Below are 27,494 nucleotides of genomic sequence, written 5' to 3'. Positions count from 1 at the left end.
TTTAAAATCGATGTTTCCTAACGAAACATTTATGAAATGAAACCGATACCGTAATATGTTATTATTTAAATTATTTTTGAGTTTCATTTTAATCATAAAAGTGACTTGGATGTTACATGTTATGGCTTCTGTTATATATGTCTAAAGAAGATGTCGAAGATCAATGAAATCCCGATTCCTGAGAATCGAGGAACGCGTCAGACCCAATCAACCCTCCGGCGTGGTATTTCTAAGCGCGCGAAACCCACCCTCGGAGTCTCTGTTCGAAAAGTAGCTTAGCCGGGCAGTATCTCGGTCCTGTGGCAAGCAGTAACCCCATTATCCCCGGTTTCCAGCGCGGTTATCTCAATAGCGGTACGCGAATCCAAAAGAAGCTCGCCCCCAAAAGGGTTTCGACGTGTCGGGGTTGCAAAAGGGCTGGTTCGTAGCGCGTCACTTGTTGGACGCGAAAAAGGGGGCGAAGGAGAGAGGGCACCGGCCACCTGATGCTACGCCACTGCGGCATCGATCCCCCAAACTACCCCACCACCCGTCGCCATGACGACTAGCCACCCCCCTTCGCCCCGTCCGTCTACATCCGTGGAGGAACCACTGCCCTCGGTTCTACCCTCTCCACCCCCTCGACTGGCGTAGGTGATAAACATTAACCGCGGAGCGAACGTGCCTCGTACGTGCACGTTGCAGCCATTCTACGCCTATGCAAGGTCAGATTTTTCATCAGTTGGCCACACTGGAGGAATGGACCCACATGGATTTTGGATTACTTACTGTTTTCGACGCGTCGTTTGGGGTTGGAAACTGTTATTATTGTTGGGTTGTAACATACGTTCGAGTTATGCAGTATAATTTAACGGGACTGAGGGAAATTTCATGTGATTTTATAGGAAATAGTAAGCATTCAAATCTTTGTAGAAGTTCATATGGAAATAGTGTTTCATTTAGTTCAAAACAAAATTTCACGTTTCTTTGTGACGTTCAATCTTTCAAAGACTTTTTTAATTACCAAATCGAAGAGTATTTATGTATTTTAAAATAAAATTAAGTAGACATCGATCTCTTCTTTCCGATGTCCACTCTTCCAGCTCGAAATTTTCGATATTTGATTTTCTAAACTACCCCATTCCACGAGTATCCATTTTTCCAAGTTAAAATTTTTAATCCTCTGGCGAATCGTGTGATCATTCACTTTTCTGTTTGTTCCTGATTCTTAACAGTCACGGTTTGCCTCGAACCTGCCTCGAAAGCGTTACAATCTGATCGATTATCTCCTCGAACGCGTAAGTTCTCTTTGGACCAAGTGCAATCCGTTCGGTTCTCCCGTATCCTTGATCCAATGGACTCGAAGATATATTTAGATCCAACTCCATTCTCGAACATGTTGATAGGAACGTCAGGTAACAGAGTATGCTTTTAGTGTCGTGGACAGGTCGTCTATGAAACGGGTACCAAAGACAATCCTTTGGCAGAAGCGTGTAGAAATTTAGAAAAGCAACCTTTATGGTTTACAGGATCGTGGGAATCGACCATCGACATCTAAAAAGTCGATATCTCAATACACAAAGATGTCGAAGAATTATTAAAAATTGTAGACTCTTGAAACAAAAAAAGATTTAAAAATTTTACAAATCCTCAGCGTTTGTTAAACGTTGAATGAAATACTTTTATAATTAATTGCATTTTTATTGTAACGTCCCAATAATTTTTACGGTATTTTCCTTAAATTTTTCCCTGGATGAGATACAAACTCGAGATTAATTATGCTCACCTCTAAGGACACTATTAATATGTAGAGTGTTTAAAATTCGAAAATATAAGACGTCATAGATATAGAACAACTTCGTCATGAATATAGAATGTTTTTCTATTTAGTAAACATCTGCTAAGAAAATGTTACGAGTGCAGGTGTCTAGCTAAAATAGCGTCTGCAACATCCGCTATTCCTGCGTTTGCGTAGTCTGCCACTATCGCTTCAAATAGAAATGATCGCATTTCTGTATTGGATACGATAGACAGACACTTTTGTAATCCAGAAAATACCTTCAATTAGCAACAAATGGAATAATGTTTGCATATTTACCTCTAGAAATATTTCATTACTTACTATTTCATGTGAAATGTATTTCATTCAAGCATTAAATGAAATAGCATTTCCTTATTTGCATCTACAAATATTTCACTGTTTACTACTTTGTATGAAATGTATCTCATTCAAGCATAAAATGAAATAGTATTTCCTTATTTGTTTCTAAAGGTCTAAATTAAATTATTTCAAATTATTTCAAAGAATTATTTGAAACAATTTATTTCAGACCTTTATTTTCAAATGATGAAAATGAGAAAGTGTGGTATTTGAGACAATTTCATTTGAATAAAAATGTAAATAACTCAAATAGCTCGACAGTATTCTTATTTTCAAAGAAAACTACTGAAAATACACCTCCGAAGTATATTGTTTGAAATAGTTGTTCCTTATTTTAATTTCAAATGAAATTTCCCCGGGTCTGATACGGACGACATGGCGGTGAAAGCGTTAAAAACTGGAATTTTCGTAATTACGCGAACACACGCGTCTCAGCGCGCGCTCGCGATTCCTCGTAGCGTTTTCTTTTCGCGAGATTAAAGGTTCTGCCTCCGGTGGCGGAAAGTAGGCCGGAAAAATTCTGGCCGGAGCTTTATTAAATTATGGGAATCTCCGAGGGAAATTGCGAATTACATTGCACCGATGAAATTCGTGAGCGAAATGGAAATCGAAATTGGACGTCGGTGTAAGTGGAAAATCAACTTCATTTTTTTCGTTTTCGGTTCGGATCCAGTTTAGTTAAACGCGTTTATTCCAGTTCGAAACTATGTTTGCAAGTATAATACGGGGTAGATTAAGTACTCTGGCTGTTTGTTCAAGTTTCGATGCACAGAATCTCTGAGAAAGGGTCATTCGAGGAATCTATTTTTTCAAATTCACACTACATGATAATTATAAAATCTTTATCAAAAACATGCATTTTTATTTACATGAGAACGAATGTTTCAGATGATTAGAAATTGTTTAAAATTCATAGAGCAATGGAGATTTATTTTCTTTGATAACTCATCTTAAGAATTCGACAGTCCTATTTAGTTTCATTTTCTTCAACATTCAACAGTATCTAGAATTTAAAATTCAATTTCGAGTAAAAATGTCTACTCTAATGTGTGAACAATTTATCGAAACGACTCGTCAAACACGATTGTACTACTTTATAAATTACAACAATGGAGGAGATCTTTTAGTGTTCGTAAGGTTAGGCCTCCGAGGAAAACGAAGACGCGGGAATAGCTTCGTAGAACGAAACGACGGTCCCAAACATAATTATCCACGTAACTTAGTTGGTGAAAGCTTCGTCCCTTCGTCGAGTGAACTTATTTAATTACGAATTGAAAACATCATCCCTCCTTCGAGCCTGAATAGGTCCAATTAACGCGATATGCAAGTTCCCACGCAATTACAACAGCGTTTACAACTAAATGGATTCTATTTCGAATTTATACGAAAGAGAGAGCCCTTCGATCGTAAACGCGTTATTCCTTTGGGAAAAAACTGAAATTCGGACTTTGTGAAACACTAAATCAAACCACATTTTCTCAAATTTACGTTAATTAACGTCTGACCAGGAATATTCTACTTCAAAAAAAAAATTTTCAAATCGTTTTAAAAAAATTATTATTAGTTTCAAGGGTCGATTACAATCATTTTCGGTCATTACACATACCCTCGAAATCCTACCCAGTTTCGAGAAAAAAATTCCTTACCGAAAATCTAATGTGAGGTCAGAAATGCTTCCCTGAAATTTCATGCGAATCTTTAAAACATCATAACTTCTGAACAGATTGGACGATTTTAATGTTTAAAAAAGCAAACTACGCGTATTTTAATGTTGAATATGTAGAAATTGCAAAAATATTCGAAAAGTTGACCCTTGACCTCGAAAAATCAGAAAAACCCCATAAAAATGGTCCAATTTTCAAACAGCCATAATTTTTACACTAGTGAATATATTTCAATGAAACTTTTTTCCGAAGTAGAGCTCATGGATACCTACAAAAAAGTATTAGACAACTTTTCTGTAGGGCGTCAAACAAAATGATTAAAAATGAAAAACGAATTTTTAAGAAAAATCGACAGGGGGTAGGTGCCTAAATTTTTCGGCGAAAAAAAAATTTTCGAATTCTTCTAAAAAAATTATTTTCAGTTGCGGGAGTCAAATACAATCATTTTTGGTGAATAGACATACCCACGAAATCCTGCGCATTTTCGAAAAAAAAATTCGAGAAGGTGAGAAATTTTTCGACAAAATTAAAAAATTTCAAATCGTTCTAAAAAAATTATTTTTAGTTCCAAGGGTCGATTACAATCATTTTCGGTCATTACACATTCCTCCGAAATCCTAAACGCTTTCGAGAAAAAAATTCATTACTGAAATGTTTCTATAACTTTTTAACGAAGCCTCAATCATCAAATTAGTATCCTTGATTTTCGTCTCATTTTGGCCTCTAGAATCTCCCATTAAAACCTTTCCCAGGGTTAACCAAACACAAAAGTCCCACAGAGTCAAAAAAAGATATAAAATAATTGAGAAGAAAAAGTAAATGATCGATAGGAGCTACTAGACTCTGACTTTATGAAAATTCGTGTTTTCATTAATGGAACTAATGAAATGGGTGTCACTCCAATTTTTATTAAAAGGGGAGAACCACAGTGATGGATTGAAAAACTTGAAATTTTCTTTTTTAACTCGTTTTAAATGCTTGGGGGTCTCAATAGTGGAACTACGTTAGCATAGATGCATTAGATACCCAAGGCGTTCGATCGATCGAGTCTCTGGGAGGAAATAGTCGAAATTATTTTCCATCTGGATTCCCAGCGACGTCGCGACGTCGATGCAAGGCATTCTATCTGGTGGCTTCCGGTTGTGCCTCGTCCAGGTTCCGAGGGCGCGTGAACTTTCGGCTCCGGGCTCGGGTCAAACGCGGGATAAACTCCGGTACAACGATACTATTGATTTTGCGACGGTTGCAGAAAGAAGGGCGGCAGAGAAAGTGGAGGGTGGGCGAGGTCAACCTCCTTTTAAGGCGGGCTCGCATTAAACAGGGTTTTTTCCGGGCTCATACCGCTTAATCCCTTAACGATGTTCCCGCGCGTGAAAAAATTCATGTTCAATTCTGGACGCTTGGACGCTCGACTGTGCTTCGTTCGCGTCGAGTGCACGCGATTTGATTAACAATTTATTACGGTAATCTGCGATCCTATTCGAAGGCCACAGGCGAATCCAAATCGTTCTACCGGTTACAGATGCGTGATGACAGATTTTCATTAATTTTTCTTCTCGCGATTGTAGCTTAAACTTTTTCTACGATCGGTCATTTTGGGAGAAATTTTTGATTGGAAACTTTGCCTTGTTTAATTTATATATTTTACACTAATTTTTAGACAAAAGAAACCATTACATATATTTTGTGACGAATTTAAATAGATAAGATTAATTTGTAATTCAATCGATATTACACTATAGAATATGGTAATATTTTGTGAAAAATGGGACACTGATCCCACGAATTCTGACGTTATTCCTTATTCCTGGCAAGGGGACATCCTCGAAATACGAGGAAGCAAAAGAACAAGCGAACACGTGCTTTTTCTGACGCGATAACTCAAGTTTCAGGGGCGAGACTGCCCTTAAAAATTGAAAAGGGCGAAAAACTGTTACCACGAGTGCCCTGGGTTCGTCGTTAAAAATTGTCCGACGAGTTCTCGGGGAGAAAACTCGTTAAGAAGTTTGAAAAGTCCGGCACCTTCCGCGTCGGAGTCTGATACGGCTCGGATGGACTCATTTAAATAATTAAATCTCGGTTTTGCATCAACGTCGACATTCCACTCGACGGAAACGGAGCTTGTTTAGAAAAGCTCCGACCTGGACAAGGATAAATTCGCCGCTGGTTAATCGACGCGAACGTTTACAATAAACAATGTCATTTTTAGAGACAATAGACTGTCTTTGTGATTTTTTTTTTAAGAGTAGATGGGCTCTTCTGTACTGAGATTTTACAGATATATTTATTCGACTCATAAGCATGCACAGTATTTTTTTCATCAAAAAATATTAAAAATTGTGGGAGTTATAAATTCTTGTTTAATGGCTCTTCTGTTCAGGCATGTCATTTTTTCGACTTTCCTTTGTGATTTTTTTTTTAATGATAGGCGAGCTCTTTTGCGCTGTGATTTTACAGATACATTTATTCAACTCATAAGCACGCACAGTATTTTTTTCATCAAGAAATATTAAAAATTGTGGGAGTTATGAATTATTCTTTAATGGCTCTTCTGGAAAAGTCTTCTCCCAAACTATTCAATTTTCGACCCAAAGGGTCAAATACTTTTTTACAGAGGATACAAAGACGCATCAATCGATGAATAAAAAAAATACACCTTCGCTAAAAAAATTAAGGTAAGCTTAATTTTTTATCGAATAAAGTTTCGTCAACCATTCTATTTTCTTTGCGTTGATACTTGGCTACTAAGGACGATCCATAAACGCAACGATTCCTCGTAGTGCGCGACCCAGTTGATAGTACCCGGTCGGTGGAAGTTCTTTTGTCTTGGACACAGTAACTATTATCGTTACACGTCATCCAGGGAGCATAAAGACCAACGACGCGGTCGTGGCTCGGAGTGGTTGCGTGAAACACGATAGGATATTCCCTAGAGATTTCACGTGCCATTTCCAACGACCACGGAAGGCCTCCTCCAAGGTGCACTAAATGAAAACGTTCCCGGAAGAACTTGACCGCGATTGCACGGCCCCTGTCTGGCATTTTCTCTTTCCTGGCTCTGGTAAATTGCGAACCAACGATAATTAAACGACCCCGTCCCTGAAATCGACGATACGCGTGGGTGGTCTCGGTGCTCTTCCACCCGGGGAAAGGGCACGAGACAGGTTTTCGAATAAGCTTTGCGTTACAGGAACGTTACCGTTACGATCAAAGTCGCTTCTGTTTGTCGGATGATGAAGTTAAACGCTAGAGGAGGGAGGGGGATCTTATCGCGTTAAGCCGGGGGGGTAATTAGTTGTCGAGAATCGGGAGCGTCGAATTTTGAGAGTCGTGATGCAATTTATAGTATGAGGAAATGAATTTTTAGAAAGATGCTTGATTCTATTTTTTAAAAGAAAAATTATCAATGATTACAGTTTAAGTGTAGTGTAAAATTGTTTTTTACCATTTTTCGAAAGAACGGAACTCGAACGAATTGCACGTCGACTCGAAACTGAATAAAGAATAATCGATTGTCGCATCTCGAAGTCTCGCCACGACCGCGACCGCGTTCAAATAAAATCGCAAAATTGATGGTGTAAACGGAATTGAATCGTGTCTTTCGATAAATTCGTCCAAGAACCAACGAGAATCTAATACTCGGTGTAAATTTTAACGGAGGAAACGTCGTGTAACCAGCAATCGTGTTTCCCTTGAAAATGCATTTAATTCGAGCGAGCAGGATAACCAAACTAACCAACGTTTCCAAACGTTAAACAAACTATGATTTATTTGCTCGTCGAAATAATGCGCTTACGGTACAATCGATCAGGTGAGAATCGATCCCGAAATAGACTTTTTCAATCTCGTTAACCTATTTTTTAAAAATTCGAAACTCTTCTTTATCGATCGATTTTTATTTTGTAATTTTTTATTTTCTTTAAAACGACTTCAGAAGCTTAATAATGAGTAATGAAAATAAAAATCGATTAATAATGTCAAAATTAAAAGAGCATCTATTTCTACCATTCTCCTTTACTCATCAGCTGACGATATTTCGCGATTCTCGACGTGAAACCCTAAAAAGATGTCGAAGGAAGGGGTCTCAGAAGACCCTGTAAAGGACGATTCCTCCAAAGACGACGAGTCGGATTACTTGATTCCTGGAATACCAGACGATTCCTCGAGCTCTCTGAAAATAGTCAAGTCCTCGAGCGCGTCAAAGACCTCCAAGTCTGTCATTTCGGTAACGAAAGAAACTTCAAGCACGAGAGGATCGGCAAATGGAACGGAACGAGGCTTACGAGGAAGCCAAATTAGCGATCCTGCGAGCTCCTTGAAAATAATCAAGTCCTCGAATGCGTCAAAGACCTCCAAGATCGAGTCTGCTACTTCGGTAGCAAAGGAAACTTCAAGCACAAAAGGATCGACAAACGGAGAAAGCCAAAATGTCGATCAGGAAGCTTTGGTGGACCAGTCAAAGTTGAGTGAAATCATCGAAATGTCGCAGGAGTTATCGCTGAGTGGGAAGAAATCGTCTCTGGACAAGTTGGATCAAATTGAAAGGCCAAGGATGAACAGATTGCATCGGCAGTGTCAGCGACGGTTTCGCGAGATGATTGGTAAAAGGGAGATCAAGAACGAAGAGCTGGTGAAGCAACAGGGGGACCTGAAGCAACGACTGAACATACTGGAGTGCTCGATGCCGGCTGTGATGGTGTGGAACATTTGGCGAATGTCTCAGGGTGCATCTGTCCCAAGCATCCAGAGAGTCCTGGAGAAGCAGTTCCAGGGAGCAGCTTCTGGGGAGGTGTATTGTCCCAGCACACCTAGTCGACACTTTGATTGCAGAGTCAGGGAGATCGAGGCGGAGAGGAAGCAGGCGCAGAAGAGAGTGGAAGAGGCAAGGACGCTTTGGGCTGAGAAGATGGCTGCGTTGGAGGAGAGAGAGAAGAGGCTGGAGGAAGCCAAGAAGAGGCAGGAGGAACAGAAACAGAGGATTCAAGAACTCACTGCTGAGGTGCAGAAGCTCAAGGAAGCTAAGAGCGTCGAGGAAGACGATGACGCTTGCACGGCTGGTGAGTTGTACTCCGGATTCCCATTTGCTTTGAAATCTATTCGAGATCCCCGAAATTTTATTCCTCAATTACCCCAACAACGAAGTAGCAATTGTCTTCCGCGACTAACGCTAACGAAGTAGCTTCTCGTACTAACCCAGAACCATAACCTGCAAAGGTGACTGTGGAGTAATAGAGTGCAAGAAGAAGTGGCTAGAAAAGGTCCCCAGCAACGCGTCCATAAAATCCACGGACGTGATGTGCCTGGAGAAGCTTCAGCAGCTGGCGGAGGCCGAGCTGAACATGAAGAGACAAATCGCGGACTTGGAGCGTCGAGAGGAGGACTACATGAGGACTCTCCAGCAGGCTGACGAGCTCTGGGCGAGATTCGAGGGCGACGCAGCTGGGACCCTGCAAGAACAACTGGCCAGCAAGACAGCGGCCAACCAGCAAATGGCCGATCGCATCTCTCAGCTGGAGGACGAGCTGGAGAAGCTGAGGGCCAGGATGGCCACTTGCAGGTCCCAGCTGGAGAAGTTCATGAGCATCGAGAAGATCGAGGCTCTGATAGGCAGGGACGACGACTTCGCTGACGTTGTTGACGAGGCAGCTGAGGCTCTAGTCTCCACCTTGCACAGAACCATTGGTGGAGACGACGATTTCGCGGATGTGGACGAGAAAGACGTGCTGTACAAGAAGGAGACCACTGAGAGGGAGACTCTGGCGAAACCTGACGTGGACGAGGCTGGACTGGCCATTCACCCGGAGGACTTTATCGTTCAGGAGCAAAAGCTCGTGGAAGCCGCGGATTACCTAGCTCGATTGGGCTCCCTGTCCGCGCTGGACGCTGACGACGATTACGTCTGCCCTCCGGAGGCTGCTTGCCAGGAGGGCCTGGTCGACACGGAAACTGGCCTAACCGAGGAGGAGATGACCGCTTTGAGGGAGAAACGTGTCACTGCGAGGGAGCTGCTAGAGATAGAGATGGCTAAGATAGAAGGAAGAGAGACGATAGGTTTGGAACTGCCAGGATACAGGATGGTAAAAGAGGAAACAGAGGGTCCTCGTGTTTCTTTAACGAGGGAGGAAGCTCCAAAGGAATTCCAGGGAGAAGTTCTTTACGAGGAGGGAATGATGGAAGGAGATATCGTCGAGGAAGACGAGGTTGACGAGACTGATCGCGTCGAGGATGGTGAACCTCCTGGTGATAAAATCCTTGTGTTACGGGAGGATATGTTAGCGTGGCAGGGGAATGTTTCTGTAATTCGTAGAACGATAATGGTACGTACTTCTAATTTTTACAAACTGTTGGATGAATGTTTTGTTTTTGGTCGGGAAATAATCGAGCTGGTTTTCGTGTTTAGAAATGTCCAGAGTGTCTCGTGGTGAAGGAGGATGCTGACATCTTGAGAGAGATGCTTGCACAGTACACTGGCGTAAGTGTAAATGTAATATACGTATTATATAGAACGACGTGAAATTTTTTAATTTAATAAAAGTCTACGCTCATTGTCTGTGAGCTCTAATCGAACAACAGTTCACGATTTACGATCAACTCGTCTTTCTGTAAAATGTCTTTGTCTAAGTGTGTCTGAACGTTCGCAATAAAACTTGCACCATTGCTTTCAGACGCCAGTGAAGGAATCAGTGGAGGACGTGCCTGTAAAAAAAGAACCTGACGAGGAAATGGCTCCGATGGAATCCGCAGAAATTGAAGTAAAAGTCGCGCCGGAGGACGAGATCGTGACAGAAATTGAGGAAGTCGAGGTAAAAGTTGCGGAGACGGAGGATGAGGCGGTCGTAATAGCAGAAGAAGTCGCGGAGTCGATCGTGCTTTCGGAAGAAATAGAAAAAGAAGTCGAAGAAACAGCCACGTTACCCGAGATCGAAGCGCCAGCGATCGAAGTGGAACCAACCGCTGAAAAAAGTGAAGTAGAAATTGACGAGGATGAACCCACAACAGCAATGGAAGTCGATGAAGTCGCGATACCGGACGTAATAGAACCTTCCGCGGAAATGGACGTAATCAAAGATCGCGAAGACGAAGAGCCTGAATTAATCGAAAAAGTGAAAACAGTAGCTAGAGAAGAAGTTGAAAGGGAAACACCGATTCCACAAACTGAAATGCCATTGAAGAAAGAGGATATTGATGTGGAAGTCCCACCAGTGATGGAAGAGGAGGCAGAAGTGGTCGAAAAAGTGAAAGAAAAGGAAGAAATTGGAATAGAAGAATTATTGCTTCGAAAGGAGAAAGAGCTAGAATTAGAAGTTACGGTGGAGGACAAGGTAACAGTGCCTGTGAAAGAAGTAGAAGTTGATGTCGAGGTAATAGATGAGGAAGAGATACCAGTAGCGACAGAAGAGGAGGTAGAAATTGAAGTCAAAGTTATACCAAAGAGGGAAGATATACCAGTGACAGAAGAAGAAGAAATAGAAGTTGATGTCGAGGTAGTGCCAGAGAAAAAGGAAATACCAGAGCCAGAAGAGGAAGAAGTAGGAGCAGACGTTGAAGTCAAAACAGTACCAAAGAAGGAAGAAATACCAGCTCCAGAAGAAGAAGAAGAAGTAGACGTTGAAGTCAAAACAGTACCAGAGGAGGAAGAAATACCAGAAGAAGAAAAAGAAGTGGACGTTGAAGTAGAAATAGTACCACAGGAGGAAGAAATACCAGAAGAAAAAGAAGTGGACGTTGAAGTAGAAATAGTACCAGAGGAGGAAGAAATACCAGAAGAAAAAGAAGTGGACGTTGAAGTAGAAATAGTACCAGAGGAGGAAGAAATACCAGAAGAAGAAAGAGAAGTGGACGTTGAAGTAGAAATAATACCAGAGGAAGAGGAAGCACCAGTGCCAGAAGATGAACAAGAAGAAGAAGAACGAGTGGACGTTGAAGTAGAGATAATACCAGAAGAGGAAGAAATACAAGAAAAAGAAATCGTAGAAGTACCAGAAGCAGAAGTACCAGAAGAAGAAGAAGAAGCAAAGGACGAAGAGATGGAGATTGAAGTAGAAGCGAAAGAAGACGAGGTAGTGGAAGTACCGATCGAAGAACTGGAGGAAATTGAGAAAGAGGTAGAAGAAGAGGAAGTAGATAAAGATTTATTGGAGGAAGGCATTATCGAGGAGCCAGAAGTGCCAATTGCGGAGGAGCCAGTGATCGTACCTCCTGAAATTGCAATCAGCGAAGAGGTTTCGCTTCCTTGTGTCTGCGAAGAAACACCCAGCGTTTCATCGGGAACTTCTCCCGTGGAAATAGACGAAACTCTACCTCCTTGCGTATGCGAAGACGCTCCTTGTATTCCGGAAATGTTCCCTGCAGCCAAAGTAGACAAGTTTTCGTTGACTTGCATTTGCGATGGAACTCGTAGAATTTCGACGGAAGATGCTGCTGTCGGAGCAGAGAAACCTCCTCACGTCATCTTGATAACGGAAACTCTGCCAGAAGTTAGTACTGTTCGTAAAAAACATTTCGTTCTACCATTTTACATGAGTCTTCCTCCCCTAAAATCGATAACTAGACTATGGATCTTTATGCAAATTGATATTTTTATGCGTGTTAAATAATTCATTTATTAGGTGTGTAAAAAATTTTAAGCAAAAGCAATTTCCACGACTATAAGGTACCCTCATAAGTGCATTCCATTTCTGAGAATTAAAATTCTCCCTAAATGCATAAACATTCACAGCCCATTGCTAAGTGTCTCATCCAAATTGCTAGAGTTTAATATTCGAATCTTTCCACGCAGGAGCCATCAATAAAAATGGACGTCGTCCAAACAGAGATAACCCAAACGGAGATCAGTCAGCTAGAAATCACCAAAACTACCATGCAAGTAATAACTCAAACAGTATCAGACGTGGAGACGCAAACGCCTTCGATGCCAAAGGTGCTCAAACGAGCTACGCCTAAAATCATAACCAGCACTACGGTAGATTTGGAACCAGAGATCATGGAGCGACTGACTCGCTGGAAGAAGATCTCCAAAGACCCGTCGGTGACCTTATCGGTCACAGTCAGCTCCCAAACAGAAAAATCGAGCTTCCTTCGGATTCTACAGACCCTGAAATCCAGCGGAGTCTACTCAAAATTCGGTCACGAGCAGGAGCTCAGATCCGTTCAATACGGGAAGAGGACCGAGGAGGCTGAGGCACTGTGCAATTGCTGCATGTGTGGAAAGTCTGTGCCTAGCAATACACCGTTGGATTCGAGATCCTCCTCGATAGAAGAGAACTCATCAGTGATCAAGATCCTGGCGGCTCTGCCCGTGTCGAGCAGACCTGCGTCCCCTGGGACTGACCAGGCGGTGCAACACGAGTCCATCTGCCCTGTGTGCAAGATAAAAAGGCTCCAAATGTCGCTGCAAGCGCCAGACTCGACGAGACAGTTACCGACGGTGGTAAAAAGACCGACGCGCGATCAACAAGTCACTGCTAGCGTGCAGTCTTCGAGGAAACCGTCACTCCAGTCCTACAAGCAAAAGACTGATCAAAGCTGCATGGTGAGGATGACCAAAATCAAGGTCGAGAAGACGAGAAGGATAGACGTGTTGATCGAGACGGTGAACGTCGAAACGAGCGCGCAGGAGACTGTGGAGATGCAAGAAGAGGACAAAGAGGAACGCAAGATGGAGGACAAGGACTCTGTAGACTGTTCGTGCAGCACGACGATGGAAACTGAACCTGGAGTGGTGAAAAAAGTACGCTGTGCTTGCGGAGATCCAGACTGATTTACATATTCAGTGTGTCCTGGGGAACAGCTGGAGACTGAGAAAATGGAATATCGGAACGTTGCATCGGGGATTTAGCGGGGGTTAGTTGAGAACATCTGTTTTTAAAATCTGCATCCCGTTGGAACATTAGTATCTGCATTTAATATTTTACATATAGCAAGATGAATCGAAATTTTAAGAAATATTTATCAACATCACAAGCTCATAGAAATTTCTCAGAGTGAATATTTTGTTTTTCTAATCATTCTTGCAACCTGAATCATGGATATCAGGTTTCTTTGCAAAGATACGGTTGAGAATGACTCGAGGTTGCTTTCCAGCCAGAAATAGTGCACTTTGTACGATCCTTTGGCAACGGTAGCACTCGTGTTAATGCTCGTCAGGTAGTGATACGTCTTCCGTGATCCAAAAACGTAGGCACAAAGAGGGAATTCGCCAGAGGTACGCGTTCGTAACATGAATGAAGAAACCAACCTCGAGAGGAACGAACGCACTCAACAAAAGCTTCCAGTCGAACGAACACGAAGATAGAATCGAAGATGGATACGACAAAGGAAATGGTATGTAATTTCCAATAATGTGGCCGACTCAATGGTACTCTTCTAAAATCAATAGCAAGGCTCCATTGTAGAAGAGAATGGTAGTCCTTTCATCTGCCGGATGCGTAATAGAATCAGCTATCGAAATAAAATTAAATTTCAACGACCAAAACACCTGTGTCTACGTCCCATAATAATTTGTAATAATTTCTTTCTCTGTTCGACCGAAATGTAAATTTGTAATAAAGTCGTGTGTACATTTTTACGATTGAAGATGATCAAAAATTCGATCATTTGTGCTCTGTTTCATTAAAGAATCTCTCTCTCTCCTCGTATTCGAATATGTTCAAAGGCGATTTAGATCGCAACGAATCGAGATTTTCGTCGTTTCGTACGCGTAGCCTTGAACATTATCTCGTGAAAACAGCCTTGGTAATTTGCACATTAATAGCAAACCGCGGATATTACAGGGATCTTCGCAGAAACGTTAGTATCTCCATGATTCACGAGATTTCGTTACCGCATAGATCACCAACGTGGGTTTGGCACGGTACGATTACAATTTGTCGCCAAACCGAAATGAAACAAGTCCAAATAGACGTCGTCTGCGCTTTCAATGCGATACTGAAATAATCGGATTGTTCAACCAGAATGTTGACAGTCCCCCATCCCCCGTGATTCGCGATGATTTATTAGGACGTTATTTTTGGGACGACTAGAAACTCCGTCGCTCTGAAACCGGACGTTGTGAAACCTGAACGCGTTGATGGAGAAATGTTCTTTCAAAAATTCGTACGACTGCTCTATTTCGTTCGTATAATTGGAATGGTAAGATTCGTAATTGGTAGACAGTTGTTTTACTTGATAGTCTCAGAAACCTCTCAAAACAGACAAAAAATATCAATTTTATGGTGCAATCTAATATTGATCGATATCTGTTTAGAATTTCAGAAATCCCCTAAACTTTTCGTTCAAACTACAAACGTTATCCTCCTCAATTTAAAAACACCAAACTCACATGACAATCAAATATTTCCCTATGATTATCCCCATCCCAAACCCCACCATAAAGTGAACGAAACGCCGTGAGCATGATCTCGATGGACGCAAGTGGTCAATCGATACTGGAAGCAACAAGTAACCCACGACTCAAGGTTCTCCAAAGGCTTCCCGACTCTCCAAACGTCCTGGATACTTTGAATCCCCAGTTTCGAAATTCCCTATCAAGGTAATGTTGCTCGACTCACCGAACGTTGGCCAGAGTGTGTCTACGCGACCTCAGATTGTGGTAGCCGCGCAGCTCACCGATGCTCCCTTGCTCGGCCTGCATCCTGGCCTGTGCAGTTGCAGCTGCACTGGCGATCACGTGATGCTGGTGTATCGGTGCACCAGCTGTCGTGATGCTTCTGCGCGATCGCCAACCTGTTCTGCTACCGCCACCGCCGCCGCCCCCGCCGCTTGGTGTCGGCGATTTCTTCTGGTACGGCCTGGAAGAAATTCACAACGCCGCCAACGCGACGTCCAACGTCCAATTTCACACGCTCGGAGGTTCGACCGATTTCAAACACGACCACTCGTTTCTTTGATCATCCTGTTTTTCCCCTGAACACCGATACCTCACGCAAGATTGAACGGCGTTTCATCGATTTCATTCAAGAGGATAGTTTCTTTTATATTAATTATTTATAAACTTGAGGTTTACGAATACATTTTAGTTTTCACTGAAATTGCAATTCAAACTGCAGGATTGCACTTTTTTATTCTGATAAATCTTAAGAAAATATTAGTAGAGCAGATCTTTTAATTCTTCACTCTCAGACTCTCTTTGAACGAAACAGAAACGAATAACAGGTGGTAAGAATGAGCGTGATAAAGGGATCGTTAAGATGACAGGCCAGATGTAACGAATAAGAAGCACTTGGGTGAAACAAGCGCCGCTTTATCGGATTTCTTCTTGGCCGCCACACGGCCCAAGAAACGTGACAGCTGCTTACAAAGACGAAGGGGGAGAAAAACAGTGTTGAAAGTAATTCGCAAACAAACTGTCACGTATTTGCCTGGTGAGTGCCAACCAAAAGAACCCTTCCTGTGTTAATAGAACCGCGGTTCTCGTTGATTAAAGGATCGCGTTCGAGGATGCGACCTGCACTCGAATGAAATATTCATGAGATCGAAGGAAAACAATGCTGTTTCTCTTCAACTGGAATTTCTGGCGATAGAAACCGTGGTATCTAGGGTAGAATAACTTTACTTTAAGTATTCCTTAGCGTCTAAACCTATTGTAATAGAGTGGCTCGCGAAACTATCCGAATTCTGTCAATCTACATTCTAAACAAGTTCAAGTTTTCGAAATAAAATTGTGGGTAGAGTCTTATAGGAGTCACGAGAACGAATATGTAAAATTACGAACATATTTCGTTGCAAAAACGGAATTTACAAGGCACTGAGTGCACAAAAGTAGTCCAAGGTGAATGAAAATTGAATTTCTAGCGAATAAAATGTGAACGTTGCACTTTGTGTGGTTCAAAAGATTGAGTAGAGTATAATTTTTCATGATTGTTCTAATTATGAATCAGAAAGTAAATGTGAATTAATATTGAAGGTACAGAATGAAAATAAATCTTATCTTGAAATTGCCAAATTATTAAATCTACAGTATATTATATAATAAAAAAGTAAAAAACTGAAGAAAATATTGCTAACAAGCAGAGAGGAGAAAATGATTACATCTAACAAGCCAAAAAAATTAATTCTGAAGATTAGATATTAAAAATAAAATAAATCTAGAACTCTTAAATTTTAACTGTAAAAGGAGTATCCAAATGCCTAAAAAGAAATTTTTCTGGATAATTTGAGACACTAAGCGATGCTAGGAGCCACAAAAACGTTTCAATCTGGCATCTCTTACGTTTATACGATGCAAACAAAGCCGTGGAATGCTTGGAATAAAAATGCTAGTCGTTCCTCGCGACTAATTCTCGTAATACAGTGGTTTGTAAGCTCTCGTGTTGACGATAGAATCTCGAGTCCAATTCAGCGTCCAAGCGTTCTGAGCAAACACGCGCGACCAACACCGGAGGATAGAGTAAATATTTTCATTACGTCCCGTTCTATCCTAAACGTACGCTGCATACAATAGAAAATGGAGACCTAATGAGCGGCTGAAAAGTGTTGGCGGATGGCCAAGCGACCACACGCTTCGCTTGGAGATCAAGCGAGTCTGTATAAACTGAGCTTCTTCTACTGCTTGTAGTGATTGTTACGTGACTAACCCTCGATTGTTACAGGGTCGACTCAATGTTGCGTCTGGCAGAGAATTATTCGCTCGACAGGTGGACTTGAACGTTGCTTTGGAGCCTGGACGGCGTCTAATTAACGTGGATGGACGTTGAGGACTCAATTGTAATAGTAAGATCTTGTTTTGGGTTCGTAGGTGGTCCAAGGAGATCGATTATTAAATGTATCTAGCGATTGGAACCTTGTTTTAGCTTTAAGATGAAAATTGAAACTACGATACGCCTCATAGTGAAAGATTCTCAAGTGACAAACGACGGTTGTTTCTAATACTTGAAAACTGAAACATTTTCCGAAACATACAAGACTATCTCTCGCCAAAACATTCTGAACTTTGTGAAACTCGTTTATTATAAACAATATTCCACCCGAATCGTTAACTATTAACAGAGGAAAAACACGTCAATCGGTTCCCAAACTAATCCAACCTCGAATTCCCTGCGTTTTTTCGTTCGCACGATACGCGCATGAATTCTCTAATTGAATAGCGAATGGAAATGACGTCGAGCTTTCGAGAATCAACGCGCGATGCATCGACATGTCGGGGGGATTGCCACGAAAATGAAAACTGTACCTCGCTGGCTGGGTAAATGCGACTTTTTACAACTAGCCACGTTATCAATACCACACGTTCCCTTCGGTTATCGAAAAACCCACGAACCGTGGATCGGAGAAAAGTAATCTGCGAGCCTCCGTTATCGTTGTTTCTAATATTTGTTATCGATACAATTTCGGAACAATCCGGGAACCAGAAAACAAATATTCCAATAAGATCCTTACCCAAATTTTTAGCAAACTAAATCTCATTAAAAAAATTATATTTAGTTACAGGGGTCAATTACAAGAATTTTTGGTGAACAGACATACCCACGAAATCCTACTCACTTGCGAGAAAAAAATTCGAGAATGTGAAATTTTTCGGCGAAAAAAAAAATTTCAAATCGTTTTAAAAAAATTATTTTCAGTTGCAGGGGTCAATTATAATCATTTTTGGTCATTAGACATACCCCCGAAATCCTACTCAGTTTCGAGAAAAAAATTCCTTTCCGAAAATACAATGTCTGACCATACCGTTGATTGATTCCCCTGAAATTTCATAAAATTTTCAAATCGTTCTGAAAAAATTATTTTCGGCTGCGGGAGTCAATTACAATAATTTTTGGTGAATAGACATACCCCCGAATTCCTTCCCAGTTTCGAGAAAAAAATTAAAGAAGGTGTGAAATTTTAATTTTTCTCGCGAGTTTAACGAAAGAAACACCCCCATTTGCAACCCTTAAAACTCAACAACGATTCACTGTTACCAAATCATCGTATTTTCAACGAAAAAGTTCAGAATACACCATCGATCGAGGCAACAGTTTATCAAAACCTTGTGGATCGAAGATTAGAGGAACACAAACTCGTTTAATTAAGAATCCTCCCTTACCGTACGCTTGATAAACGAACGCCGCTAACAAGCAAAGTTTTCAGTACGCGACAAATAAATTCTGCCCGTTGCGTCCGTTGTGCCTGTGCAAAAGGGGTGTTTCTGTTAGCTGAAAATATTCGACGATCGCGAGCTTTCCGTGCATTCTCGCTCGGGGAGATTTTGCTTGCGCAACGTGGGTGAAACAATGCACGCGTGGCGAGACATTGTTCGACGCTTTGCCCCCCTCGAAAGCGCTCTTTTGTCACGGGTAAACGGAACGCAACATTTTTGGGCGCAATAAAACCGGCCCGGTCGTGTTTAATTACCGGGACTGACACAGAATAAAACGCGACTACTCGTCCCCGTCGAGCCCGTTATGCCGTCGTATCGATGAAACCCCCCAATTATGGGGGAGCATTCAATGGAATATCAACAATCATTTAATTAACGTCCGTTGTATCGAGGGATTCGTTAACGCGTGAACGTGAATTTCAGCGAATATTGCCCGACCCTCGTGAAACGACGTTCGGGCAACATTATTGGGAGAGCGTGACCACATAGCGTTTCAAATGAATCAATAGCGAAGCTCTTTCGCGTATCCTACCCTTTAAAACGTATCTGTGTCGATGGGGAATTAATTCTGTTATGGGCGTACGGCTGTGAGTGACGGGTGACATTCGAATTGAAGATTTAGGGGTTGGATTGAATTCTGTTGTCGGAGGTTCGTTTGGGGATACTGTTAAGATCTATGCTTTCTGTAGGAAAGGGTGAGTAAAATAACACGAATGATTTACGCGAAAATAGGCTGTGGAGTGTGAATAGTACTACTGACATTTTTAAGATTTTTGTAATTTCAAAGGAATATTCGAAGGTTGATATTATTATAACAGTTGACGAATTAAGCGTAGGGATTTTATGTGCTTTATTTTTTAGTAATAAATTCAGTTACTGCATTACCCGTCGTTTATTAAAATTGAGAAACAAATTTTAAAGAAAAATCGACAGGGGGTAGGTGCCTAAATTTTTCGACGAAAAAAAAAAATTTCAAATCGTCATAAAAAAATTATTTTTAGTTGCAGGGGTCGATTACAATCATTTTTGGTCATTGCACATACCCCCGAAATCCTACTCACTTTTGAAGAAAAAATTCTTGTTTGCATTAATACTTGTTTGCATTAATTATTCTGTTAATCTGTACCAAATTGCCAACTCCATTCCACAAAAAGCACCCCCATAACGACCCTCCACCAGAAAATTAAATTATTCGTTAAATAATGGACCATAAAAATATATTATAAAAGTTATGTGTACGATAATAATGCCACTTTGATTAAACTTTCATTAAATTTTGTCCTGAACTGTACATGCATTCATGACGCAAATTTAATAGAATTTAATGTTGATGCAATCGTGTCATATTTCCAACGTATTCATAACTTTGTAAATCGTCCAGTGTGGTGACGATGGAAACTAATTTCGAACCACAACAACCTAATGCAGATCCAACCTACCTTAATATAAACTTAACCCAGCTGCCTAATGCAGCTCAAAGCAACGAAGACTAAAATCATTCTACTGTAAATTCTCCAGAGCCTATTTTGGTCCTTCAAACTTTCGGTTTAATGTGAATTTCACCTAATCGTATGCAGACGCTTCTCAAACAGAACCTTATAACAATAACATGCGACGATAATTGGAGCGAAAGATCTAGAGATCGATGATGTTGTATGCAATACTAAGTTGCAATTGTTCTTAGAATTCTACTTAAAAAATATTATTAGATCGTTCCATAAGTTCGATAGTTTGGAATATACGAGGATAAAATTTGTTATTTGAATTTTACTGTTGGTCGAACACTCTGGTTTAAAATATTGTTCTAATTTTTCACCAACATATAGGACGACCTAATACAAAAAAGTCCTTGCGATCTTTTGGAGAAAAACCTATTGTGTGTCGATCCAAAGATCTGATCTCCGTTTCTCTAGACTGAATCGGTGATCTTAATATGACGATCAATTTAACATAGATCAGCCACAGCTTGATAGAGATTTACCACAGTCTAATGCAGATCCATCATAGCTAATGTGAAACCAATGCACGAACTAGCTTCTGCTGTGGATATAGCCGAGTCTAATGAAGATCTAACCTAATCTAATCCCGGATCCCCTCGAACGGCATAGCAATCACAATTAAGGAGTAGTAATTCCTTTTTACCCGACGGTTTCAAGCTGTCCCTTATCCCTTGCATTGCCCTCTGATTACTGTCTACGCGCGTGTGGCTTCAAGTGGCAATGGTCTATTCGATATTGCTTGTTTAGTCCTGATTATGGCGGTCCACCTACAGTCCGCAGCCACCTGATAGTAACGACATTCTGGTATCGGTACAGCATTAATGACTATCTCCATCGGATGTACAAATATACCGGATGATTTGTGTTATAATTTACTCACAAAACATTCTTCAAGAAAATCTAAAAAACTCTAGACTAGTGCACTTTTAAAGCGAGTATATTTGACTATGTTTGAGATTATGCAGTGCCACCAATTTTAACTCTTTCTCACCCAAAAAATTCTAAAACATCACTGAAATATGTATAAATAAACCCTGTAAAACTGATTGCAAAAGGTGTTATAATTTACTCACAAAAAATTCTCCAAGAAAATCTAACAAAATGCACTCCAGACTAGTGCACTTTTAAAGCGAGTATGTTTAACTATGTTTGAGATTATGCAGTGCCACCAATTTTAACTCTTTCTCACCCAAAAAATTCTAAAACATCACTGAAATATGTATAAATAAACCCTGTAAAATACATTGCAAAAGGTGTTATAATTTACTCACAAAAAATTCTCCAAGAAAATCTAAAAAACTCTAGACTAGTGCACTTTTAAAGCGAGTATGTTTGACTATGTTTGAGATTATGCAGTGCCACCAATTTTAACTCTTTCTTACCCAAAAAATTCTAAAACATCACTGAAATATGTATAAATAAACCCTGCAAAATTGATTGCAAAAGGTTTTATAATTTACCTACAAAAAATTCCCCGAGAAAATCTAAAAAAATGCAGTTCACGCTAGGATACCCTCTTAGTAGATAGAACGTTTTAAAGGTAAATAGTCGCTGGTCGTGATGTCAGGGTTAGAATGAAGAGCGAAGCCTGAATGGGCGACTTGTTTTTTGAATTAATGCCCCGGTGTCGCCATGATCGTGGCTGATCACGCAACTTTCGCGTCGTGCATCGTTGTATAAACAGATCGGTGCTGTATAAATTACTGTCACGTTTAGCTTGCTCGGAGGTCTACGTTACCAGTGATTGTTTTATCGATAAACCGAGGGCGTCGCGTCGTAAACAAGCGAGTTCGAGCTGATGGCTCTCGAGGCGACGCTTTTAAGGAATTTTTCTTTTTCCTCCCTCTCCCACCCGCGCTAAAAGCAATAACATGTTTAAAATTTTTTTCCTACTTCGAGGAGAGATTCTAGCTTTCAACGAGACATCAGCAATTGGATTCCGAGATAATGTATCCGTTTAAATTCACTGAAACAGAGACGTTACGTAGTCTCTAATCTCTTAATTGCAACCCCATTCTCTTTCAATTAAACATTTTCATTCGTTTTTGATTTTTAATAAATTTCTTTGACACTATACGGAAATGTTGAAAGATCTTAGGGTAGTTTTATAGTCACGACACGTTAATTATTTTAATTAGTAGTTCTAGCGTTAAACTGGAAACCACACCGACGAAACGAGCGCATTTTGCAATTAAAATTTTTCGGAAGAAATTACTGTAAAAGTGATTGTTCGGGAAAGAATTGCAGTTCTCGTTGGAAAGTTCGAGACATCTGTTGCTGCGATAACTGCGTTTAGGCGGGCGAACTTTCCCTTTTGGGTCATACGTGCCTGGAAGCTACTTTCGAGTTCTGGTATTCCTCTGACCTGACCCGGGTTGACCGTTCACACGCGTCACGGCGGATATTTTAACCCATTTCGTTCTGAAACCAAGCGTTCAAGGGAGCAGGACTCTTTGACGCCTTCGAAAGTACACCTCAAAACCTAGCGTGAGTTATAAATAATGTTTGCTGATGATTTAAACATTTAACGAAACAGTATTTCCTAATGCAAATATCTTTTATTTTTGAATGCTTCAAAGAGTCTTGGCCCCTTCAAGACAACTCGTTTATCTTTAAAGATGGACCAACTTTCCATGAAATTAAAAAAGGCGGCACCACAAAAGGAACGAAACACTGCTGAACGAATTTCCGTCGCGACGTTGCAATCCGTTTTATGGATATTGTAAATTCGCGCGTACCTTCGATGCACAAATTGAACGTCAAATATTTAAACCGCATACTCGAGGAGAATAGAGGCACAGGCGAAAGGAATAAAAGGAGAAGCGAATTTATCCGAGCAAAGAGTTCCCTTTTAACAAGATTTCTGCTGAACGAAACCCTCGACAAAGGAGGCGCTTCTACACGGTGTGGTCCAGAAAGGTACGACTCCGCATTTATCCCCCAAGTTGAATGGACAGTAATGACGCCACCCTTGCGACTATAGCTTAAACGAGGATTCTTTAATATCTCTAAGAGGATAATAATCCCTCGCATGAGTTATGTTTTCATAGATATTAACGTTGCCATACGATCATCCCCTCGACAATGGACGAGTTTCGTGAAAAGATACAGTCGCGAACAAAATTGAACAAGTAGAATAATATGTAATAAGCTTTATATATTATATCCCTTTACGGGACACAGATTATTTAAAATTGAAATTAATATTTACATTCTCCAACCCCGTAAAGTGAGAAAAATCCAATAAAAATGATGAAATCTTCAAACGACCGTAACTCCTACAATAGCGAGTGTATGAATATTAATATTTAACCCGAAATCCGCCCTGGTCGCGCGTACATTAACGTTAAACCGCCCCGAAACGAAATCCAGGCGATTTCATTAATATTTTCAATTAAAGTTATGATTAAAACAACAATACTCCAGCGCGTCGCCAATCAAAGTTTCCATTATTCAACTCCCATCGGACTTTCTTGGTATTCCACGCGTACGCTTCACAATCCTCCAACGAGGAACAAACCGGACTCCATTAAAATCCAATCCAATTACACTGACAACTTCCAACAAATTCACACGTCGAAACCCCCAATTCGAAGGATCAAAGAAACGAGCGTCGACGATTCTTTCGAATTTACAATCGTGTTTCACTGACCTCTCTCTGGTGTTGCGGCCGTCCTCGTCATCCTCTTCCTCGATGTCGTGCAGCCTGGGGCTCAGACGATGCTGTGTGCCACCCTCTTTCGCGAATTCCTCCTCATCTGTTCTGATTAGATCGATTCCCTTCTCGTCGTCAAGGTCGTCCAAGTCCTCGTCGAGGTTGCTCAAAGGCGCCAGTTCACTTTTCTGAACGACGGCTACCTTCTTCGACTGCTGTTGCTGGTGTTGCTTCTCCTGTTGCTTCAGCTGCAACAGTTGCTGTTGCTGTTGACCGGTTTGCTGGTGCTGTTGGTACTTGTGGCCGGTGGAACCCTTCTTGGCCTCGGGGGTGGCCCCCGAGACAGCTGCACCACCCCCACCCCCGCCGCCACCGGCGCACGGCAGGCAGCAAGACCACGCGCCCCCCACCTCGGCACCCTAGCGCCACTTAACGTCAAAACATCCAGGGTCGTCTTCGGAATCTCCCTCGACCACCGCGAATTATTCTCAGGTAGACTTGGAGACGTTCCTCAGGTGGCTACATCCCCCTAACGCGACGACAGAAACACCTCACTCTGGGCCAGGCTTGGTGGGGGATCGTTCAGAATTCAAGGATCACATATATCGACGAGGATCCTCCGTTGGAGCTTCTTAGCTCGACGACGGAGACTTCTTCAGAGTCCAGGATCACGTAAATTGACGAAGATCCTCCGTTAGAGCTTCTTGACGCAACGATGGAAACTTGCACTCACTTTGCTTCAGGTCTACTGGGGGATTATTCAAAGTCCACAGTCACATATACTGATGAGGATCCTCCATTACAGCTTCTTAACTCGACGATAGAAACTTGCACCAGCTCGGTAGACACTTTGCTTCGGGTCTTCTGGGGGATTCTTCGGAGTCTACAGTCACATACGTTCTCTGGATCCTTTTCAGACGAGGATCCTTCGCTAGATCCTCTTAACGCAACGATAGAACTTGCACCAGCTCACTTAAACATTTTGCTTTAGATATTCTGGGAGATTCTTCAGAGTCCACAATCACATATACTGATGTGGATCTTGCACCAGCTCAGTAGACACTTTGCTTCAGGTCTTTTGGGGATTCCTCGGAGTCCATGATCATATATATTGCTGATTTTCTGTTACATACTCTTAACTCGACAATAGAAACTTCACTCGATACTCTGTTTCAGGACTTCAGAGCCCAGGATCACATATATCGATGAGGATCCTCTGTTAGATCCTCTTAACTTGACGATAAAAACTAGCACAGCTCACTAGACACTTTGTTTTCTATCTTCTGGGGGGGTTCTCAAAGTCTACGATCACATATGTTCTCTACATCAATTTTAGACGAGGATCCTGGACCTGGAAACTTGGACAAAACCTGCACCAGCTCACTAGACACTCTCGTTCCAGTCTTCAGGCTACTCCTCAAAGTCTACGATCACATACATATATTCTGCAGATTCTTCTTAGACAAGAATCCTCCACACAGTTAAATCTACAATTTCTTCTACAGACTAGTTCTTTCATCAGCCTTGATGGTCACACAACCCTTCTTAAAATTGTTTAAATTGCTAGATTCTTGAAGATTATTAGAATCAAAGGTCACAGAACTACCTCAACCTCTACGATGATATATATTCTTTGGATCCTTCTTGGACAAGAATTCTCCACACAGTTGAATTTGCAATCTCTTCGCAGACTTATTCTGCCATCAGTTGGTGAACATTCTCTACATTTTTAGATCCTTATACAGTGCTAGAATCGAAGGTAACTGATCTACCAGTTAAGTTACCAAGACAAAGTTTTAAATCTGGAGGATTAGGCTTTGAGGCTCCTAGACTAGTGTTTGAATTGTTACATTTTAGTCCCTCCAGATACAAAATGTCCAATCTCGCTGAACAGTCTCCTCAGTTTCTTTTCGCGAATACAAATTGCTGCATTTAAACTTGAAAACTCCTTGTCTTCTATCCGTGATAAATTACTTGTCCCAAAGAACAGAGGAAGAATGTATTTTACTTTCACGTTATTTAGACTGCGTTCTTGATTGACAATTTTAATCCTTGAATGAAATTTCAACTGTGACTTTGTCCTAGGCCTTTGTCGTCTTTCTTCGTAAAAAATTTTGTCGCTCAGACTTTCTTCGAGAGATCTGCTCCATTTTACATTAAAAAGAATGCTCGTTCTCGGAAAGAACGCGGAACACGTCGACGATGACGAAGACACTGGTGTGCACGCGTTATCTACCGGGTGTGTTAAAAGTTCGCGACGTGGACAATATCACGGAAACTTATCTAACTTGACGAGCACGATCTAGATCGAAAAGGCCTCCACAGCATGTGGTCTCTTCGACAGACACCAACTGTAGAACACAATCGAGTTACTCGAACTACGCAGTTAGTTTCTCTTTCAGCGAGGTAACACGCTCGGAACGTGTTCGAAAATGTTTCAGCCAGATCGCGGGATAAACATAGCTTCGCGCGACGGTGACATCGATTCCTGGGCTCATCCTCTTTGCACTAAGCCCCCGTTAATCGCCATTCTCTCTGATATCGAGCTACGAGACTAATTAGGCGGCTGAGTTCCAAGCGTGGCTCTTTCGCAATCTTCCCTCCTCCGGTTCGTGGTTCGACTCTTTTGTTTCGTCAGGTGGCCGGTTAAAACAGTCAACTTGACGGGCACTGTTTCGAAGGAACTGCACTGTATCAGCGTGAAAACAAGTCACTCGAAACGATTTGGCACACTGTTGCGTACGAAACTCCATTCGTGTCGCGATCAACGCGAGCACACACAAAACTGATTGTCGATTGGACGCACGATGATTTCTACCCGGTCCGCGAGATTCGTCTCGTCAGCTTCGCGAACAGAATTTTAATTAGAACGAGAGAGCAAGAGAGACGGAGAGATGTATTGTAGAAGAAGGCGGAGGGAGGAATGGAGAACAATCAAGAGACTACAGGGATTTGACTCTCCCCCCCATATCGACCTAGGAAACATCTTTATCGACGAACCTATAAGTTAAAAACCTGAGAACACTCGGAACACTATTTCTCAGATGTATGAAATAAGTTATATTAAAAATGGTGGTTTTCAGCCCCCTAATCCTTTGTCGTAGCAAGTTCTTGGGTCGAAGGTTTCTCCTTTCCTACAAAATTAAAGAACTTCGACTAGTGGGGAGAAACTAAGGGAGGGGGAGGTGTTGCAGCCAATCCTGATCAAGAAACAGCCTTCTCGGGCAGCGTGATTGCACTTTACAGGCAATTTGCCGGGTAATGGTTAATAAAAACTGGCGTGGATTGGCGTTAAATTAAAAATTCCAGCCCCGACTCGGTCTCTGTTTGATTACACCGGTTTGAGCCTAACTCGGTCAGGCTATCTTTGAGCCTGGTCTGATTATTCCACGCGCGAAACTCACCCATCGGCTTACGCGGGAATTTTCAACCGCGGAAATTGAACAAGTTTCGCAAA

The 27,494-nt window shown here is 41.5% G+C and overlaps 1 protein-coding gene across 3 annotated transcripts in view; it reads right to left on the bottom strand.

The window, feature by feature from the left end:
• The window catches only part of Dnc (phosphodiesterase dunce), a 189,141-nt gene that overhangs the window by 146,593 nt on the left and 15,054 nt on the right, over nucleotides 1–27,494 (bottom strand). For 2 of the 3 annotated variants that reach the window (XM_076781000.1, XM_076781001.1), the window contains exons 2-3: nucleotides 24,035–26,881; nucleotides 15,354–15,593 (exon numbers count right to left, since the gene is read on the bottom strand). The exons of the other annotated variant lie outside the window; for it this stretch is intronic. In XM_076781000.1, coding sequence (XP_076637115.1) covers nucleotides 15,354–15,436 — 83 coding nt within the window. In that variant the 5' untranslated portion in view covers nucleotides 15,437–15,593; nucleotides 24,035–26,881. The remainder of the gene's footprint in view (nucleotides 1–15,353; nucleotides 15,594–24,034; nucleotides 26,882–27,494) is intronic. 3 annotated transcript variants of the gene reach the window in all.

Source organism: Colletes latitarsis, chromosome 13 (assembly GCF_051014445.1).
Source record: "Colletes latitarsis isolate SP2378_abdomen chromosome 13, iyColLati1, whole genome shotgun sequence".
NCBI lineage: Eukaryota > Metazoa > Arthropoda > Insecta > Hymenoptera > Colletidae > Colletes > Colletes latitarsis.
This window is presented reverse-complemented; position numbering and strand designations above follow the sequence as displayed.